Source organism: Mesoplodon mirus (assembly GCF_964341445.2).
Source record: "Mesoplodon mirus genome assembly, chromosome: 9".
NCBI classification, from domain to species: domain Eukaryota; kingdom Metazoa; phylum Chordata; class Mammalia; order Artiodactyla; family Ziphiidae; genus Mesoplodon; species Mesoplodon mirus.
The window spans coordinates 45986570-46008304 of record NC_138985.1 but is presented as its reverse complement, the minus strand read 5'-3'; the positions used below and the strand labels follow the sequence as shown (position 1 = coordinate 46008304).

At 38.8% G+C, this 21735-nt stretch overlaps 1 protein-coding gene across 1 annotated transcript in view; it reads left to right on the top strand.

The window, feature by feature from the left end:
* Positions 1–19889, top strand: part of TSPAN13 (tetraspanin 13) — a 40974-nt gene extending 21085 nt beyond the window's left edge. Inside the window, exons 2-6 of the mRNA XM_082631655.1 lie at positions 7941–8108; positions 9082–9162; positions 10026–10139; positions 11453–11566; positions 18774–19889. Coding sequence (XP_082487781.1) covers positions 7941–8108; positions 9082–9162; positions 10026–10139; positions 11453–11566; positions 18774–18848 — 552 coding nt within the window. The 3' untranslated portion in view covers positions 18849–19889. The remainder of the gene's footprint in view (positions 1–7940; positions 8109–9081; positions 9163–10025; positions 10140–11452; positions 11567–18773) is intronic.
* The last annotated feature ends 1846 nt before the right edge of the window (positions 19890–21735 follow it).

Below are 21735 nucleotides of genomic sequence, written 5' to 3'. Positions count from 1 at the left end.
AAAGTTTATTTTACATACTTTGATTCCTCCCAACAAGGTATTAAGCTGTCAACTTGCTCCAGGAAATGGCTGACTCTCGATTGACTTGAAGATACTGTCTCTTTCCTGTTCCACCCTCCACCCCGGCCACCACCCCCATACCTATTTAAGCTGTATCTTCTATCAGTTGATTATAATCTTTATTTGGCATGCTATTTAAGTGTTATTTTAAAGAAGTAACTGGACCTTCCTCCCCACGGATACACCAGAAATACAGCTACACGTGGAACAACTCCTACAGAACACCTACTGAATGCTGGCAGAAGACCCCAGACCTCCCAAAAGGCAAGAAACTCCCCACATACCTGGGTAGGGCAAAGTGGAGAGATTCCCGCACAGAGGATCGGTGCCGAGCGGCACTCACCAGCCCGAGAGGCTTGTCTGCTCGCCCTACAGGGCGGGCGGCGCTGGAAGCTGAGGCTTGGGCTTCGGTCAGAGCGCAGGGAGAGGACTGGGGCTGGCGGCGAGAACTCAGCCTGAAGGGGGCTAATGTGCCACAGCTAGCCGGCAGGGAGTCCGGGAAAACTCTGGAGCTGCCGAAGAGGCAAGAGACTTTTTCTTCCCTCTTGGTTTCCTGGTGCGCGAGGAGAGGGGATTAAGAGCACTGCTTAAAGGGGCTTCACAGACGGGCACGAGTCACGACTGAAAGCGCGGAGCCCAGTGACGGGCGTGGGACGCTGGGGCTGCTGCTGCCGCCGCCAAGAAGCCTGTGTGCGAGCGCAGGTCACTGTCCACACCGCCCTTCCGGGAGCCTGTGCAGCCCGCCACTGCCGGGGTCCCGGGATCCAGGGGCGGCTTCCCTGGGAGAACGCACGGCGCGCCTCGGGCTGGTGCAATGTCACGCCGACCTCTGCCGCTGCAGGCTCGCCCCGCACTCCGTGCCCCTCCCTCCCGCCCGGCCTGAGTGAGCCAGAGTCCCCGAAGAGGCTGCTCCTTTAACCCTGTCCTGTCTGAGCGAAGAACAGACGCCCTTCGGCGACCTACACGCAGAGGCGGGGCTAAATCCAAAGCTGAGACCCAGGAGCTGTGAGAACAAAGAAGAGAAAGGGAAACCTCTCCCAGCAGCCTCAGAAGCAGCGGATTAAAGCTCCACAATCAACTTGATGTACCCTGCATCTGTGGAATACATGAATAGACAACACATCATCCCAAATTGAGGAGCCAGGAGTCAGTGCTGTGCCTCTGAGGTGGGAGAGCCAACTTCAGGACACTGGTCCACAAGAGACCTCCCAGCTCCACATAATATCAAACGGCGAAAATCTTCCAGAGATCTCCATCTCAACACCAGCACCCAGCTTCACTCAACGACCAGCAAGCTACAGTGCTGGACACCCTAAGCCAAACAACTAGCAAGACAGGAACACAACGCCACCCATTAGCAGAGAGGTGGCCTAAAATCATAAAAAGTCCGCAGACACCCCAAAACACACCACCAGACGTGGACCTGCCCACCAGAAAGACAAGATCCAGCCTCACCCACCAGAACACAGGCACTAGTCCCCTCCACCAGGAAGCCTACACAACCCACTAAACCAACCTTAGCCACTGGGGACAGACACCAAAAACAATGGGAACTACGAACCTGCAGCCTGCAAAAAGGAGACCCCAAACACAGTAACATAAGCAAAATGAGAAGACAGAAAAACACACAGCAGGAGAAGGAGCAAGATAAAAACCCACCAGACCTAACAAATGAAGAGGTAATAGGCAGTCTACCTGAAAAAGAATTCAGAATAATGATGGTAAAGATGATCCAAGATTCTATTTCCCAGATCCCAAATCTTGGAAATAGAATAGACAAAATGCAAGAAACAGTTAACAAGGACCGAGAAGAACTAAAGATGAATCAAGCATTGATTAAAAACACAATAAATGAAATGAAAAATACTCTAGATGGGATCAATAGCAGAATAACTGAGGCAGAAGAACGGATAAGTGAGGTGGAAGATAAAATAGTGGAAATAACTGATGCAGAGCAAAATAAAGAAAAAAGAATGAAAAGAACAGAGGACAGTCTCAGAGACCTCTGGGACAACATTAAACGCACCAACATTCGAATTATAGGGGTTCCAGAAGAAGAAGAGAGAAAGGGACTGAGAAAATATTTGAAGAGATTATAGTTGAAAACTTCCCTAATATGGGAAAGGAAATAGTTAATCAAGTCCAGGAGGCACAGAGAGTCCCATACAGAATAAATCCAAGGAGAAATACGCCAAGACACATATTAATCAAACTGTCAAAAATTAAACACAAAGAAATCATATTAAAAGCAGCAAGGCAAAAACAACAAATAACACACAAGGGAATCCCCATCAGGATAACAGCTGATCTCTCAGCAGAAACTCTACAAGCCAGAAGGGAGTGGCAGGACATAATTAAAGTGATGAAAGAGAAAAACCTGCAACCAAGATTACTCTACCCAGCAAGGATCTCATTCAGATTTGATGGAGAAATTAAAACGTTTACAGACAAGCAAAAACTGAGAGAGTTCAGCACCACCAAACCAGCTTTACAACAAATGCTCAAGGAACTTCTCTAGGCAAGAAACACAACAGAAGGAAAAGACCTACAATAACGAACCCAAAACAATTAAGAAAATGGGAATAGGAACATACATATCAATAATTACCTTAAATGTAAATGGACTAAATGCTCCCACCAAAAGACACAGATTGGCTGAATGGATACAAAAACAAGACCCATATATATGCTGTCTACAAGAGACCCACTTCAGACCTAGAGACACATACAGACTGAAAGTAAGGGGATGGAAAAAGATATTCCATGCAAATGGAAACCAAAAGAAAGCTGGAGTAGCAATTCTCATATCAGACAAAATAGACTTTAAAATAAAGACTACTAGAAGAGACAAAGAAGGACACTACATAATGATCAAGGGATCGATCCAAGAAGAAGATATAACAATTGTAAATATTTATGCACCCAACATAGGAGCACCTCAATACATAAGGCAAATACTAACAGCCATAAAAGGAGAAATCGACAGTAACACATTCATAGTAGGGGACTTTAACACCCCACTTTCACCAAGGGACAGATCATCCTAAATGAAAATAAATAAGGAAACACAAGCTTTAAATGATACATTAAACAAGATGGACTTAATTGATATTTATAGGACATTCCATCCAAAAACAACAGAATACACATTTTTCTCAAGTGCTCATGGAACATTCTCCAGCATAGATCATATCTTGGGTCACAAATCAAGCCTTGGTAAATTTAAGAAAATTGAAATTGTATCAAGTATCTTTTCTGACCACAATGCTATGAGACTAGATATCAATTACAGGAAAAGAGCTGTAAAAAATACAAACACATGGAGGCTAAACGATACACTACTTAATAACGAAGTGATCACTGAAGAAATCAAAGAGGAAATTAAAAAATACCTAGAAACAAATGACAATGGAGACACGACGACCCAAAACCTATGGGATGCAGCAAAAGCAGTTCTAAGAGGGAAGTTTATAGCAATACAATCCCACCTTAAGAAACAGGAAACATCTCGAATAAACAACCTAACCTTGCACCTAAAGCAATTAGAGAAAGAAGAACAAAAACATCCCAAAGTTAGCAGAAGGAAAGAAATCATAAAAATCAGATCAGAAATAAATGAAAAAGAAATGAAGGAAATGATAGCAAAGATCAACCAAACTAAAAGCTGGTTCTTTGAGAAGATAAACAAAATTGATAAACCATTAGCCAGACTCATCAAGAAAAGAAGGGAGAAGACTCAAATCAATAGAATTAGAAATGAAAAAGGAGAAGTAACAACTGACACTGCAGAAATACAAAAGATCATGAGAGATTACTATAAGCAACTCTATGCCCATAAAATGGACAACCTGGAAGTGATGGACAAATTCTTAGAAATGCACAACCTGCCAAGACTGACTCAGGAAGAAATAGAAAATATGAATAGACCAATCACAAGCACTGAAATTGAAACTGTGATTAAAAATCTTCCATCAAACAAAAGCCCAGGACCAGATGGCTTCACAGGCGAATTCTATCAAACATTTAGAGAAGAGCTAACACCCATCCTTCTCAAACTCTTCCAAACAATATCAGAGGAAGGAACACTCCCAAACTCATTCTACGAGGCCACCATCACCTTGATACCAAAACCAGGCAAGGATGTCACAAAGAAAGAAAACTACAGGCCAATATCACTGATGAACATAGATGCAAAAATCCTCAACAAAATACTAGCAAACAGAATCCAACAGCACATTAAAAGGATCATACACCATGATCAAGTGGGGTTTATTCCAGGAATGCAAGGATTCTTCAATATACGCAAATCAATCAATGTCATACACCATATTAACAAGTTGAAGGAGAAAAACCATATGATCATCTCAATAGATGCAGAGAAAGCTTTCGACAAAATTCAACACCCATTTATGATAAAAACCCTGCAGAAAGTAGGCATAGAGGGAACTTTCCTCAACATAATAAAGGCCATATATGACAAACCCACAGCCAACATTGTCCTCAATGGTGAAAAACTGAAACCATTTCCACTAAGATCAGGAACAAGACAAGGCTGCCCACTCTCACCACTCTTATTCAACATAGTTTTGGAGGTTTTAGCCACAGCAATCAGAGAAGAAAAAGAAATAAAAGGAATCCAAATTGGAAAAGAAGAAGTAAAGCTGTCACTGTTTGCAGATGACATGATACTATACATAGAGAATCCTAAAGATGCTACCGAAAAACTACTAGAGCTAATCAATGAATTTGGTAAAGTAGCAGGATACAAAATTAATGTACAGAAATCTCTGGCATTCCTGTACACTAATGATGAAAAATCTGAAAATGAAATCAAGAAAACACTCCCATTTACCACTGCAACAAAAAGAATAAAATATCTAGGAATAAACCTACCTAAGGAGACAAAAGACCTGTATGCAGAAAATTATAAGACACTGATGAAAGAAATTAAAGATGATACAAATAGATGGAGAGATATACCATGCTCCTGGATTGGAAGAATCAATATTGTGAAAATGACTCTACTACCCAAAGCAATCTACAGATTCAATGCAATCCCTATCAAACTACCACTGGCATTTATCACAGAACTAGAACAAAAAATTTCAAAATTTGTTTGGAAAAACAAAAGACCCCGAATAGCCAAAGCAATCTTGAGAACGAAAAACGGAGCTGGAGGAATCAGGCTCCCTGACTTCAGACTATACTACAAAGCTACAGTAATCAAGACAGTGTGGTACTGGCATAAAAACAGAAAGATAGATCAGTGGATCAGGATAGAAAGCCCAGAGATAAACCCACGCACATATGGCCAACTTATCTTTGATAAAGGAGGCAGGAACGTACAGTGGAGAAAGGACAGCCTCTTCAATAAGTGGTGCTGGGAAAACTGGACAGGGACATGTAAAAGTTTGAGATTAGATCATTCCCTAACACCATACACAAAAATAAGCTCAAAATGGATTAAAGACTTAAATGTAAGGCCAGAAACTATCAAACTCTTAGAGGAAAACATAGGTAGAACACTCTATGACATAAATCACAGCAAGATCCTTTTGGACCCACCTCCTAGAGAAATGGAAATAAAAACAAAGATAAACAAATGGGACCTAATGAAACTTCAAAGCTTTTGCACAGCAAAGGAAACCATAAACAAGACCAAAAGACAACCCTCAGAATGGGAGAAAATATTTGCAAATGAAGCAACTGACAAAGGATTAATCTCCAAAATTTATAAGCAGCTCATGCAGCTCAATAGCAAAAAAACAAACAACCCAATCCAAAAATGGGCAGAAGACTTAAATAGGCATTTCTCCAAAGAAGATATACAGACTGCCAACAAACACATGAAAGAATGCTCAACATCATTAATCATTAGAGAAATGCAAATCAAAACTACAATGAGATATCATCTCACACCAGTCAGAATGGCCATCATCAAGAAATCTAGAAACAATAAATGCTGGAGAGGGTGTGGAGAAAAGGGAACACTCTTGCACTGCTGGTGGGAATGTGAATTGGTACAGCCACTATGGAGAACAGTATGGAGGTTCCTTAAAAAACTAAAAATAGAACAACCATATGACCCAGCAATCCCACTACTAGGCATATACCCTGAGAAAACCATAATTCCAAAAGAGACATGTACCAAAATGTTCATTGCAGCTCTATTCACAATAGCCCGGAGCTGGAAACAACCTAAGTGTCCATCATCGGATGAATGGATAAAGAAGATGTGGCACATGTATACAATGGAATATTACTCAGCCATAAAAAGAAACGAAACTGAGCTATTTGTAATGAGGTGGATGGACCTAGAGTCTGTCATACAGAGTGAAGTAAGTCAGAAAGAGAAAGACAAATACCGTATGCTAACACATATATATGGAATTTAAAAAAAAATGTCATGAAGAACCTAGGGGTAAAACGGGAATAAAGACACAGACCTACTTGAGAATGGACTTGAGGATATGGGGAGGGGGAAGGGTAAGCTGTGACAAAGCGAAAGAGAGGCATGGACATATATACACTACCAAACGTAAGGTAGATAGATAGTGGGAAACAGCCGCAGAGCACAGGGAGATCAGCTCGGTGCTTTGTGACCGCCTGGAGGGGTGGGATGGGGAGGGTGGGAGGGAGGGAGATGCATGAGGGAAGGGATGTGGGAACAGATGTATATGTATGACTGATTCACTTTGTTATAAAGCAGAAACTAATAAAAAAAAATTAAAAAAATAGAAGTAACTGTAACTTTTAGTTTTACAGGTAATGACTGATTGAAGCATGTGTTTTACCTCTTACACTTGATTTTGTTTGAAAAGAACATAAATTAAATGATTGGGATGTAAAATAATTTCTTCTTGCTCAGAATGCCATTTTTACTCTGAGTACCTAAAACCTCTTGTACTCTTTTCATCCTAAAAGTTTTAATAGTCTCTCTCTATGTTTGAATTCTCACAGAATAGCCAATGATATCTAAAGCAATTCATTTCATCAACAATACTGTGAGATATTTTGACTGTTCCAAAGGCGAGGTTCTGGGGATAGGTGATAGGTTCTGGGGATAAAGAGAAGTGAAAAGATGGGGTCTCTAAGTTGCTCCGAGACTCCTAGGAGAGACAGGCTTGCAAACAGAATGTTAATGTGTTGAAGGGAACAGTGGAACCATATTTGAAGAACAGGGATTGCTCAGAGAGTGGAGAGATGAATTTAGTTTGCTGGGGACTAGGATGGCAGCACAGAGAAGGTTACAGTCCGGGGCTTTTTTTTTTTTTTTAAGCGGTACGCAGGCCTCTCACTGCTGCGGCCTCTCCCATTGTGGAGCACAGTCTCCGGACGCGCAGGCTCAGCAGCCATGGCTCACGGGCCCAGCCGCTCCGCGGCATGTGGGATCCTCCCTGTCCGGGGCACAAACCCGTGTCCCCTGCATTGGCAGGCGGACTCTCAATCACTGAGCCACCAGGGAAGCCCCAGTCCGGGCCTTTGAAGGAAAGATATGTGATTTCCACGTGAAGAAACCTGTATGTCGGACTGAGATGTGTTGGTGTCTAAAAGTTTTACATACGCTATTATTTCAAAAGCTTAAGTAGAAATCGTTTAGGTTTAGTAAGCCAGATGGCCTCTGAGGCTCCATAATAATTTTATAGATTATTGTTTGTGTTTTAAAAACATGGCCAAGGATTAATATAACTTGTTAAGACAATACTATCTGTGAGATCATGTGTGTATTCTAGTATTGAGTGTTAGCAATCATTTGTAAGATACTAAGTAGGTGCCTGAAAAATGTTCTTGATATTAACACATAAATTGACGCTTTTCCCCTCTTTCTTCTCCCTCCCCCTCCCTCACCCCATCACTGCCCTTTGTTGTTGTTTTTGCAGTTGGTTAGTCTCCTGCTAATTGGAATTGCAGCATGGGGCATCGGCTTCGGGCTGATTTCCAGTCTCCGGGTGGTCGGTGTGGTCATCGCAGTGGGCATCTTCTTGTTCCTGATTGCATTAGTGGGGCTGATCGGAGCCGTGAAGCACCATCAGGTGTTGCTTTTTTTTGTATCCTTTTTTACAGGTGGGATTTATACCCCACTTGGGTTTGCTCTTATCTTACTGATTACTCCTGTGATAACTACAACTAGTTTAAAATAACCATTAGGAAATTAATTGCCAGAGAGCAACTCCTGGCAAGCACTATGTGTATTTGTCCAACCAACATTAGGAATATTTCTTAGGGTTAAGTTATTGTATGTTTACACATTCTCTCTCCTTTTCACATCATGACGAATGTATTCTGCAAGTTCAGTATCATCCTATTTATGTGTTGCAAATTCAGAGTTACATTGAACTGATTCAGTGACTTCTATGTTCTTTCCAAGTCATTAATATTTGGTTGAGAATTTCACAATGATTTTTTTTAAGAGTTGATATTAAGAAAGCTTACATACATTTATCTCTACTTATTTCCTCTTTTATCTATGTAAGAATTTTTATTTTAATCTAAATGAAATTATAATAGATCAGCTTTTATTTATTTTTAATAGTTTATTGAAGTATAGTTGATTTACAATGTTGTGTTTAATTTCTACAGTATAGCAAAGTGACTCAGTTATACATATATATTCTTTTCATATTCTTTTCCATTATGGTTTATCACAGGATATTGAATATAGTTCCCTGTGCTATACAGTAGGACCTTGTTGTTTATCCATCCTTTGTATAACGGTTTGCATCTGCTAATCCCAAACTCCCAATCCATCCCTCCCCACTCCCCTCCCCCTTGGCAACCTCAAGTCTTTTCTCTATAATAGATCAGCATTTAAATAATTATTGTTGTTAGTATTTTTCTATATAATTATATCTACAGTGTATTATCAAAATAAAAATTACATGTATTCTTCTTGCACTTTCTCTAAGTGCCATTTGTTCTGTTTTCTGGGTGACTTCCTTCTAGGGAGTTGTGAAGTTGTCAGTAACTCTGTTTTATGTTATTTTAAGAATTTCCAGAAATATCCTTAACTTTGATTCTCAGTACATGATTATTCTCTTACTTGTATTTATTGTCCAGTTTTCTGTATCATGTGCTTGCTTAGCCCTGAACCAGGAGCAACAGGTAAGCAAAGATTTTTTTCTTTCTACTTTATTATACCACATAGTACATGTAGGAAGAAAGGGGGAGGAATGATTGGAATATAAAATAATTTCTTCTTGTTCAGAATGCCATTTCACTCTACATAGCTGAAGTCTTTTGTTCCTCATGGCTTTAGTGGGGCTGCTTAGAGCCCTAAAACACCACGTGTTGCTATTTTCTGCATCCTTGAAGTAGGATTTTGCCCTCACTGGGTAAAAAGTGCTCCTGCTAATGGATATTCACCCAGTCTTTCCCTATGATTATGCAATGAAACATTTGCTCCGGAATGTTTGTGGTTTCATTCTGGCAATTATTCTCTTCAAACTCTAATTTGTTTGAAGAATATGGGTCTCTCTTTTGGGGCAATGGAAAATTTGTCTTGCTACACTCTGAAAACTAGGCCTTTGATCTAAGTGCTTCTTTTAAATCACATGTGAACGTGAAGACTTTTTATTTTTGGGATAGAAATCATGCCTTCTTTTTGTTACAGGTTGAAGTGTAACCCTTTGAAAAGTTTTATGCTCTTATAAAGAGTATTATATTAGATGCACTCAGTTTTAAGAGTTGCAGGCTCCAGCTTTATACATTTTATGCAGGGATGACACTTTTTTTTTTAAAAGATTTTTTTTGATGTGGACCATTTTTAAAGTCTTTATTGAATTTGTTAAAATATTGCTTCTGTTTTATGTTTTGTTTTTTTGGCCACGAGGCATGTGGGATCTTAGCTCCCCGACCAGGGATTGAACCTGCACCCTCTGCCTTGGAAGGCAAAGTCTTAACCACTGGACCTCCAGGGAAGTCCCAGGGATGACACATTTTAATGTATGTTTAAATGCGTTTTCTAGGGTCAGCTTTTGGAAGTTGGTTGGAACAATACAGCAAGTGCTCGAAATGACATTCAGAGAAATTTAAACTGCTGTGGGTTCCGAAGTTTTAACCCAAATGACACCTGTCTGGCTGTAAGTACAAAGTATAAAATGTTTTTTGGAGATGTATTGCATACAGATGAATAATGGTTAACATGGAAGAAGTGGACTTTCTGATGCTGAATTGTACTTTTAAAGTGTTTCTTATATACCAGCATTACATTCCGTGTATACTATTGTATCAATTGTCTGTTCTCAAATATCCATCCTGAAGATACTGAATATTCCAGGGCCCAGCCAGGCACGGATGCTTTTGGTTCTTTGCCCCTAATTCCTTCCCAGTCAAATCCTCCTAGAGCAAGTTGTGAAAGAGAAATAACAGCAGACCAGCAAGTAAATATCTTGGTTTGGAAACCTATCAGGGTGGTAGGAGGGGAGTGGTCTGTACTAAATTGGGCTTCTCAACCAGCTAAACATCCCCAGAGTGGAGGACACAAGGAGCCACCCTCTTTCCTCTCTCCCTTCTTCCCCATCACAACTTCATGCCCTTTCTCTCTGGGAGCTGAGCTAGCGATAGATTAATTAGAGCCATCCTGTTGCCCCAGGCCAGACCACTGACCTCCCAAGTCCAACCCAATCCCGTATGGGGATGGACTTGGAGCTTGGAGCTTGGCTCTCTTGGGAAGTTTACATGTGTTTATATTTTGGGGAAACTCCTATTACCCCCTCGCTGAGCCCTGAGCTGGACATCCCCTCGTTGTGTCCTCTTTTGTGGGTTATTAGTTTTCTATTGCTATATAATACATTATCACAATTTTAGTGGTTAAAACAACACCTGTTCATTGTCTTAGTTTCCCTAAGTCAGGAGCCTGCGTATAGCTTAGCTAGGTCCACTGCTCATCAGGATCTCACCAGAATGAAGTCAAGGTATTGGCCAGGGCTACAATCTCATCTCAGGTTTGGGGTCTTCTACCAAGCTATTGTTGGTCGAATTCAGCTTCTGGTAGTTGTAGGACCGAAGTCCCATTTTCTTTCTGGTGTCTCTAAGTTCCTAGATGCTGGTCAGATCTTAACTATACAGCCATCTCACAACGTGGCATCAAAGTCAGTGTGAAAATCTCTTCATTTTATTAAGACAGTGTCTTATGTAATGCAACATAAACATGGGAGTGACAATCTATCATATTCACAAATCCCATCCACTCTCAAGGGGTGGTTATTCAGGGCAGGTACCCTGGGGGTGGGAATCTTCAGAGCCATCTTACGATTTTGGACACTACTAAAGAACCATGGCTCCAAGTTGGATATGATATTCCAGACAGTAATTTTTATGTGGGTGTTTTTTTTTAATCTGCTCATTATAAATGTACTTTGAAATAAAAGTTCTTTTTTGAAAATTGATACAGAGCTGTGCGAAGAGCAGCCACCAGTGCTCACCCTGTGCTCCAATAATAGGAAAATATGCAGGAGAAGTTTTGAGATTTGTTGGCGGCATTGGCCTCTTCTTCAGTTTTACAGAGGTATGTACAAATAACTCAATATCTTCTGTTCTTTGTCATAGAGATTCCTATTTTATAGGGCAAGAGGGCATGGCATTTTACCTTAGCATGGCACTTAACTTTTGGAATATATCAATGGATGTTTTCACTGGGAGCTAGTACTGTAATAGGAGGAGCTGTGGCTTGAAATCAGACCTCACAGATCTAGCACTAAGTTTATACAGGGTGAAGTGCTTGATCATTAAATTATGTAAAATTAAATGAAGATATTAGACTGGGTTATCTCTTGGGTCTCTTCTATTTCTAGAGTTGTATGATAAATTATAATTTTAGATATAATTTTGGAATAGGTAAGACATTCACATTGTTTAATATGTATATTAATATATATAGTAATGTGTAATATACACACATTTATATATAGGTATGCTTTGAAAAGTTGCCTTCCAACCCTATCCCCACTCCCCTTTGTTCCTAGCCTTCTAAAACCTGTAGGTAATCATTGTTATTAATTTCTTACCTATATAACATATATTTATGTTATATTAATATATTTATTATATTAATACATTTATATAAATGTCTAAGCAAAACCACACACATATTATTTTGATAATTTTTGAGGAATGCTAATTCCTCATTGTCTTTATTAAACACTCAATAACTCTGGACATTTTTGATGCATCTGAATTGGCAATATGTATTTAAATTAAAACTTTTTTCTTTAACTCATCAATTCTACCTGCAGTGCTTTATTTCATGGAGATAATTGTATAACTATGTAAAATGAATACACAAGAATGTTTATTGTTTATAACAGCAAACCTTTGGGCCAGCTCATGTTTGTCAATAATGAGCTGGTGAAATTAGAGTTTATTAGACAAGAGCAAATAGTTAAAAAATGCACTGTCTGGGTTGGAAACCTAGTTCTCCTGCTTTATTAACTGTGTGACCTTGGGCAAGTTCCTTAATCTTTCTGTGCTGCTGTTTCTTCAGCTTTGCAAACAGGGATAATAATGGAAAGCCCCTATTTCATAGCGTTGTTTTGATGCTTAAAGGAGTTAGTATATGTAAAAACTTGTAATATTTAGAAAAATGCCTGACATATGGCAAGTGCTATGTGTGTTAGCTGTCATTTTGTAGACATGAGTAAATTATTGATGTACAAGTCCCCATATTATACCCCCTTAAAAAAAGTTGATGGGACCCCTGTGATGGCTGTGTTAATTGCCCATGTCACACCTGTTTTAAACAAAGAACAGCATGTGTAGAATAATGCTATTAAGTAAGATTGTACATATAACTGTGGAAGTATATGGTAGGCTATTATAAGAATGAGCATTTATCTTTAAAAGGAAATCAGAAAAATCTTAAGTGTTTTATATATTTGAAGTTTACCATGTCATTTAATTTCTTGCACATTTGATTTCCCCATCAGTATGTCCCTATAATAAGTAATTTCATGGTCAACTTCCTTGTATATATATTTTTAATCTATATTCCCTAGTTTTTCTTTAGAGTATACCTCCGGAAGTAAAATATGACACATTCAGTATATGGGCATTTTAAAAGAGTTTGATAAATATTGCCAAATTGCCTTTTGGGGGAGATTCTACCAACTTTTGGTTCAAGCACTAATTCTCGATATTTTTATCTTACAAAATATTTGCCAATTTGATAGGTAAAAATAGTATTTCAGTTCTGTTTGCTCTTTTGGAAATGTGACTAGTGAATTTGAAAATATTCATGTATTCATGTGTTTTTGGACCACTGGTATTACATCTTTTGTGAATTGCCCACCTACTTTCTGTCCTGATCAAGGACGTTTGGATAGCCTGTAACTCAGTCTATGCAAAAAAGGGGAATTTTGTAAAAGAATAGGAGATGGGCCTCAGGGCCTAGAAGGTGTTTAGAAAAGAAACCTCAAGGCTGGGGCTCACTGGGTGCTTTTAGAAACCCAGGCACCCCAGAAAGTTGCCCACTCACCTTTTTTTTTCCTCCGTTCCCTTCCTGGCTCCCTCCTCCTCTCATCACTCACTCTACTTGGCTTCTTTGTCCTGCTTTCAATTTCTTTTGCATTTAGTTAAGTTTTTCATGATTTTTAAATAAAATTTATAGGTTTTACTTTTTATGTGGTTCAGTTTATTGCTTTTTGCGTATATGGTTTATCCAGTTGATTTTTATGTTTAGAAGGCCCTTTCTCATTTTGATTATATATGTTAAAAATGATCAAAGAAAGCAGTTTAGGTGATACAAACAAATTTTAACACTTCATGGACAGTCTTCTTTCAGAGAACTGCAAAATAAGGCCGAAGGCAAGGAGCTTTTATAGGATAAAGAATAAGGAAGGGAATAATAGAAAATATCTGATTGGCTGGGGCCACATAGTCAATCTTGTTTGGGGTGAGAAGGCCCAGAGTTGGCTTGGCCTTTGAGGATTGGCTGACTGAATATATTGCACTTCCGGTCAAGAGGAGCATTTACAGGGACACAAAGGTTACCCAAGTTTTGGTTTGCTGATGTGGCACCCTAGATAAGAGCAGCTTCATCTTGGGCCTAGAAATTTATTTCTCTCTGTATAATTAAATATAAAAATACAAAAAAAATATATTTTTTGTTTTATTGAGGTATAATTGACAAATAAAATTGTAAGATATTTAAAGTGTATATCATGATGATTTGATATACATATACATTGTGAAAGGATTCCCCCTATCAAGTTAATTAACACATCCATCACCTCACATATTTACCTTTTTTTTGGGTGAAAATATTTAAGTTCTACTCTCTTAGCAAGAGAGTAGATTGTACAGTACAATACAGTATTTTGTACAATATTGTATTGTACAGTACAATTGTACAATACACTTATCAACTGTAGTCACCACGTTACACATTAGATCTTATTTTGATTGTGTGTGTGTGACATGTATTGAATTTGTGTATATAATGTGTACATTACATATATATGTATAAAATATATGATTAAGACAGCATATTATATATACATATATACATAGATGTTTGTGTATATTGTATATTCTAATTCAATTTCTTTTTCTCCCTTTGAGAATGAAAAATCCATACTTGGCTGTTATTATCAAACTGGAGATAAAGACCAAGCTTAGTGTTCACTTTTTTTTTTTTTTGGCCTCACCACATTTGCGGGATCTTAGTTCCCCGACCAGGGATTGAACCTGGGCCCCCTGCAGTGGAAGCGCGGAGTCCTAACCACTGGAATTCCTCCCAGAAATTCTCATTAGTATTCACTTTTCAAAAGAAATTTTCACTGACATCCCTTCCTACTCTAAGCATATTTTCACTTCACTTTTTCTCAGGAAGGAGCCATCTTACTTCTGGGTTGGTCATGGCATTGATTCAAGAAAATTCATATACCATTTGAAAACAATCCTGTGCATTTTTCCTTTCTTTCTTTTAAAATAAAACATGGATTTAAAAGTAAAAAAAATTTGTCATAAAAATTTAAAAATATAGGTGGGAAAAAACCAGAATGAGCAATCTCCATACACTCCATTAGCCAGAGTCAGTAATGATCAGAATTTCGCCACATGGTTTCTTTTTTATATCTGGGATTTATTTTGAGAATTCAGTTCTTTTGAGCAGCTCCATTTTCTTCTCATCAGATCACACTGCCTTCAGCTATGCATATATTATTTTAAAAGGAGGTTATTTATTTATTTTTAGAGCAGTTTTAGGTTCACAGCCAAATTGAGAGGAAGGTCCAGAGATTTTCAGTATCTCCCTGCACCCACACAAGCATAGCCTCCCCGCTGTCACCATGACTCACCGGATGGTGCATTTGTCACAGCTGATGAAACTACATTGGCACATAATAACACAAAAAGTCCATAACCTACATTAGGGTTCACTTTTGGTGTTGTACAGTCTATGAGTTTGGACAAATATCTCCATCATTATGGTATCATACAGAGTATGTTCACTACCCTAAAAATGCTCTCTCTGCTCTGCCTATTCATCCCTCCCAGCCCCCGCTGTCTTCTAAAATATTAATTATTGAAGAATATAAACTCATGGGTCTTAGATTTCTAAGGTGTTCTTTCATGGAGTCCTGCTCTGAATTTATACACCATGTCCTTTTGAAACCTAGCTAGAGATTTTTTTGTGTGTGTGTGTGGTACGCGGGCCTCTCACTGTTGTGGCCTTTCCCGTTTTGGAGCACAGGCTCCGGACGCGCAGGCTCAGCGGCCGTGGCTCACGGGCCTAGCCGCTCCGCGGCATGTGGGATCCTCCCGGACCAGGGCACGAACCCGTGTCCCCTGTATCAGCAGGCGGACGCTCAGTCACTGCGCCACCAGGGAAGCCACTAGCTAGAGATTTTAACAGTAATTTATCCAACCTGATATTTTTTGGATAATGACTATTTTATAGGCTCTCTCACTTTTTAAATTTTTATTTTATTCAATATTTCACAGAATCAGCGATTCTCAGAGTTTGAAGGGATGAGACTAACTAGCTGATGATTTCCTGTCATAGATGAAATAGAAAGATTTCATTTGAACTATTTGTAATACATGAAAATAAATTTAAACCATCGAAGAAACATTGATTTAGAATCCCCCCAAAAAGTTATAACAATTAGTACATGTGCTTTGTAGAAAACTTAGAAAATACAGACAATTATGAAGCTGAAAGAGTAAATGTATCTACTAACTAAAATTACCTCCTCAGAAATCATCATTAATATTTTGTCATATTACCTTCTGCCTTTCTATATTTAGTAAATATAAATAACAAAGGACATGCTTTTTGCACGCTGTGTAGACATTTCATAGAACTGTACTCTGGTGATCTCTTGCATCCTGGGTGTAGGTTCTAGAGTCAGCAGAGTTTATGATCGGGTCAAAGTTATCCTTGAAAATCTTTAAATCATGAGCACCTTTGTAAGCTAAAAATCCAGTAATTATCTAACTTTAATCTTTTTGCATTTTGGGCATGACCTTTTCATGCTCTCTCTGGGTGTGAGGAGATAGTGGTCCAGCAATGGGGCACAAGAAGAGGTTGTTTCATTTCATCACAGCTTAATTGGAGGAATTCTGGTAAAACGTGACTCTAGATTATGAGTATTTTATTTACCCGATAGCTTTGTTTCCCCTAAGAACTGTAACTTACACCATCGGCATGTATTCTGGGGTGATTATAAAAATATTTAACAAACTCAAAAATTCTGACCAGAAGTTCCCTGTGTGCCGGTATTTCTGAGGCAGGGTCAGGGAAATGATGCTCAGGCAGGCTGAGAGGTGTCAGAGAAGTAGCTGCTCCATAACAGGTGTGTAAGTATTTCAGTACTGTAATAACAAGCATGGCTGAAACAGTAGGTGGAATGTTGTTAGCTTGAGAATGGCCTGTAACACATCAGATTCTCATATAAAACAACATACGTAATTAAGAGCTTGGATCCAAGATTTGAATCCTGGTTCTGGCACTCATGACCTGTGTAGCTATTATCCAGTTATTTAACCTCTTGATGCCTCAGTTCCCTCACTGGTAAAATGAGGATAATGACAGTTCCTGTCATATAGGGTTTTTGGTCAAATTATATGAATTTGTGAAAAGTGAAGAATAGAGCCAGTCACAAAGTACTCTTCATAGGTTTAAGTAAATTCCTTTCCCCTAACCCCCGTCATACAGACACCAAACCAGACTTTCCACTTCCTTAAATTAGACTTATGTTTCCTTGATTCAACACAAAGCATAGTTCCATCAGCCCTTACATGTTATAATAAACATTGCCAGTCATGAGTTTTATAGTAACTCAGAAATTAGTATTGTGGTAAATGGAGAAAATTTTAGATTTACCACAACTCTTTACACGTAGTTTCAAGAGCTAATGAGTAATTATGAAGTCAAGTGAACAAAATTTAGATTAAAAGTTGGCACAGATCTGAAATGGGAAATATAATTTGAAATTCATTTTGTTCCATTAAAATTTTGCATCTTATTCAGTCTAAGAATTTTTGATTATTTTAAATAAATCAACTGTGAGGTAGCAGAATCAGAATGAACACATTTCTCAATTAAAAAAAAATGGCAGGTTATATTGGTTAACTCGTTAGTGAAAGTGGTGTGAGAAATGGCATGATAACTACTTATTACTTTTCTAAAATTATACGTCCCCCTCCCTTGAAGAGGTAGGAATTATGACATTTTTTATGATCTGTGTTGGAAAATGTATTTATTGTAGGATTTTTGTTATTGCTTAATTTTTGCCAAACTCTGTTTCTGAATTAGCAAAATCTATGATATTTTAGCTATTAAGACAATTCAGTCTTAATACCTAACTTGTATCACTTTTCTATTGCCACTCTAACAAGTAATCACAAATGTAGTAGCTTAAAGCAACACAAATTTATTGTCTTATACTTCTGGAGGTCAGAAGCTTAAAATGGAGACTCATTCTGGAGGCTCTAGAGGAAACCTGTTTTCTTGCCTTTTCTAGCTTCTAGAGGCTGCCTGCACCCCTTGGCTCGATTTTGGCTTGACTTTTCTTCATCTTCAAAGCCAGCAGTGTTGCATCTTCTCTCTCTGAATCTGCTTCCCAGTGCTTCTGTCATGACATCACCTTTTGGCTGTATCTCTGATTTTTGTCCTTCCTGCTTCCCTCTTTTAAGGACTCCTGTGATTACGTCACAGAGCCCACCCAGATAATCTCCCTGTCTCATGAGCTTTAACTCAGTCATGTCTGCAATGTCCCTGTAACCACGTAAGGTTGCATGTTTGCAGATTCTGGGGATAATGGTGTGGACAACCTTGGAAGGCCATTATTCAGCCTACCACAATGTTCCTATTACTTTTTCTTAGGACCTCTAATTTGGGTTACATACTAAATTTTTTTTTTTTTTTTTTTTTTTTTGCGGTACGCTGGCCTCTCACTGTTGTGGCCTCTCCCATTGTGGAGCACAGGCTCTGGACATGCAGGCTCAGCGGCCATGGCTCACGGGCCCAGCCGCTCCACGGCATGTGGGATCTTCCTGGACCAGGGCACGAACCCGCGTCCCCTGCATCAGCAGGCGGACTTTCAACCACTGGGCCACCAGGGAAGCCCCATACTACATTTTAAAAAGAAATCTCTTCCTCTTTGAACAAATAATACAAAGTGCGTCAGAGGTTCCAGATTATTTTGCTGATAAACTGAATAAATACACACAACTGTTACTTTCTCTTTCTTCTTTTCTTTTTCCCGTTCCAGATCCTGGGTGTTTGGCTGACCTACAGATACAGGAACCAGAAAGATCCTCGTGCTAATCCTAGTGCATTCCTTTGATGAGAAAACAAGAAAAATCTTTCATATTCTGATCTTGTACATTTCCTCTAACTTTAAGTTATGCTAATTTGCCTGTTTAAGGAAACAGTATATGAAAAATTGCATAATTGACAGTGAATTATATATTTTTATGTTTCTCTAAATGTTCTTCTTTTTCCATTGCTGAAAAAATCTGAAACTTGTGGTCTCCTCTGAACCTCAGTGGTACCTTGTAAGCTACTGTTTTTCACAGTGTCTGGCACTGTCCACTGTGGCCTTTCTTAGCATTTTTACCTGCAGAAAAACTTTGTATGGCGCTATTGTGTTGATCATATTGTGAATATAAATGTACATCTCACTGGAATAATTAATTGTATGTGGCACTGTGCTGTGTAGATAGTTCCCACTGGAAAAAAGAGTTGAAGTTTATTAAAGCCAGAACGTATGAGATTCTATTCTGTTAAGTTCAGTAAGGGAAATCTAAATTCCCCAGTTATTTTGTCCTTTTAGGAAAGATGTTGTGGTGAAAATTGTTAACATAAAAGTGATAATTTAGTTCTAGTAGTCTTTCTGATTACACTCATGTACTCTAGAAATAGCTAGGTCTTTAGGAAAGTGTGGTTTAGTTTTTGATTTTTACAGGTAAGTGCAAAGGAGAAATGGTTTCATGAATGTTCTAATGTGTAACATTTGCCTTCAGCCTTCAAAATGAAATGAGTTTGAGAAATTCAGAAAGTATATCTATATAATCTTGATATTCTTTTATAATAATTTGAAGTCCAAAAGACAGCCTTTTTAATCAAGTTACTATTAATGCATTGGCCCACATAGCAAAAAGATATTTCACTATCTTACAAATTCTAAATACCTTTTCTGTGAAATTTCTCTGTATTGTCACAGCAACTCATCAAATCCAAGTGTATTTGAATGTGATCTCCCATAATTTGGAATTTAAATAGTATTGTGGTTCTGTATATTATGTTAAAAAATTAAGTATGGAAACCTTTCTTCGTCTATGAATGTTTGAATTAAAAGAAAGTAATGGAAGGATTGATAAATGAATTAAGTGAAGTGGAATGCTTCTCTTTTTTGCTTTGGGTTCCCTTTGACTGACCTAGAGCTGAGTGTTGCTATTTCAGTGTATAATCCAGCCGTGGAATTAACTTCCAGCACCAGTAGTCATCCCAGAATCTTTTCTTGAAATGTTTCAGTGTCTAATAATTTCTCCATAGCAAAAATTGTTTTTTAAAAGAGAAGTCGCTCATTTTGGGGGGGAAAATATGTAAGTTCTTTCCTGTTACTGAAAATTACTAATTTCCTGTCATATTTTATGAAGTATATGGTATTTCATTAGTAATTGTTTTGATGGCTTTTAGACCAAGAAAGAGGATAAATAGTTAATCTATAGAATTTTAGAGCATTTTGAGGGTGGGTCACTTACATGCCTCTGGAAGACTGGCTCATCTTTCAAGAAAACTAAATTCCCTTGGTACAATTCCCATGCTGTTGTAGGGGAAGAAAAATAATTCTTTCTCTGTTCTTCTGAGTTCTTGGCTGAGACCCCATGTAGTAAATGACAGATAACAAGAGAAACAACAGAAATAATTATTAACATGTATACCTCATGTATACATAGGAAATATCCAGAAAAACTGATTAACTCCTCGAGATGGCTCAAGCCATCATCTTAAATACCATCTTCAGCTAAAGGCAAAAGAAAGGTGTGTGTGTATGGGAGGGGGGCTCTCAGGAAGCCAGTTATGGGAGGTTACTAGGAAAGACACAGTAAATAAGGATAAGATTTGTTAGCAGTTTTAAGCCAGTGCCATTGATAAAAGAGTTTCTTGTGATTTGGAATCATCCTTTTCTTCCTGGTACAGAGAAGGAGACACCTTTACAAATGGAGATTTAAGTGTAAATTTACCTTACAGAAGAGTAAATTTCTACTCTGTTTTCAGAGCTTCTCCTGTCTGTTATTTCTCAAAAATAATCAACTCAAAATAATCTTAATGCTGAAGAGGCATATTGTGGGGTGGTGTATTCTGCTCTCCTTCAATTTCATATTGAGCTCTGGGCGACCGTAAGTGTTGCCACTTGTACCGTAAGAGGAGATTGTAAGTGACACATGAAAGAAGTGAGATTTTTGGATTCCGTCTTCCTTTAAGGCATTTTGTATTTTCCCTGTTTGCTTTGTTGCATTTTGAAGTTTCCATGAAGTTCTGGAATCTCCTACTAGAATACTTTTCTTTCTTTTTCCTGCTCTGTCTCTAGCCACTAGTGTCCTAGATTTCTTTCTCTCTCTCTCTCTCTTTTTTTTTTAAAATTAATTAATTTATTTATTTTTTGGCTGTGTTGGGTCTTCGTTTCTGTGTGAGGGCTTTCTCTAGTTGCAGCAAGCGGGGACCACTCTTCATCACGGTGCGCAGACCTCTCACTATCGCGGCCTCTCTTGTTGTGGAGCACAGGCTCTGGATGCTCAGGCTCAGTAGTTGTGGCTCACAGGCCTAGCTGCTCCGTGGCATGTGGCATGTGGGATCTTCCCAGACCAGGGCCCGAACCCGTGTCCCCTGCATTGGCTGGCAGATTCTCAACCACTGCGCCACCAGGGAAGCCCTAGAATACTTTTCTTGGTGTGAATGACTTTATGTGGGAAGGGCTGTTCCAGAGAGAACCAACCCATAGCCTTGGTTTGTGCTCTAATTGCAATGGCCTTATTTAGGTCACCCTAGTTACAGACCAGGGACTGAGAAGCAAGAATCTTTAGGACTACTAAAGTCTGAATACTGTCCTGAGTTCCGAATGGCTGCTGTTGAGCCTGCCGAGGTCAGGCTGATCCCAGGATGACAGGAGGGCCACTGCCTCTTGTGCACAAAATGTTGCCACAAACACATTTTGTGACCTCAGAGGA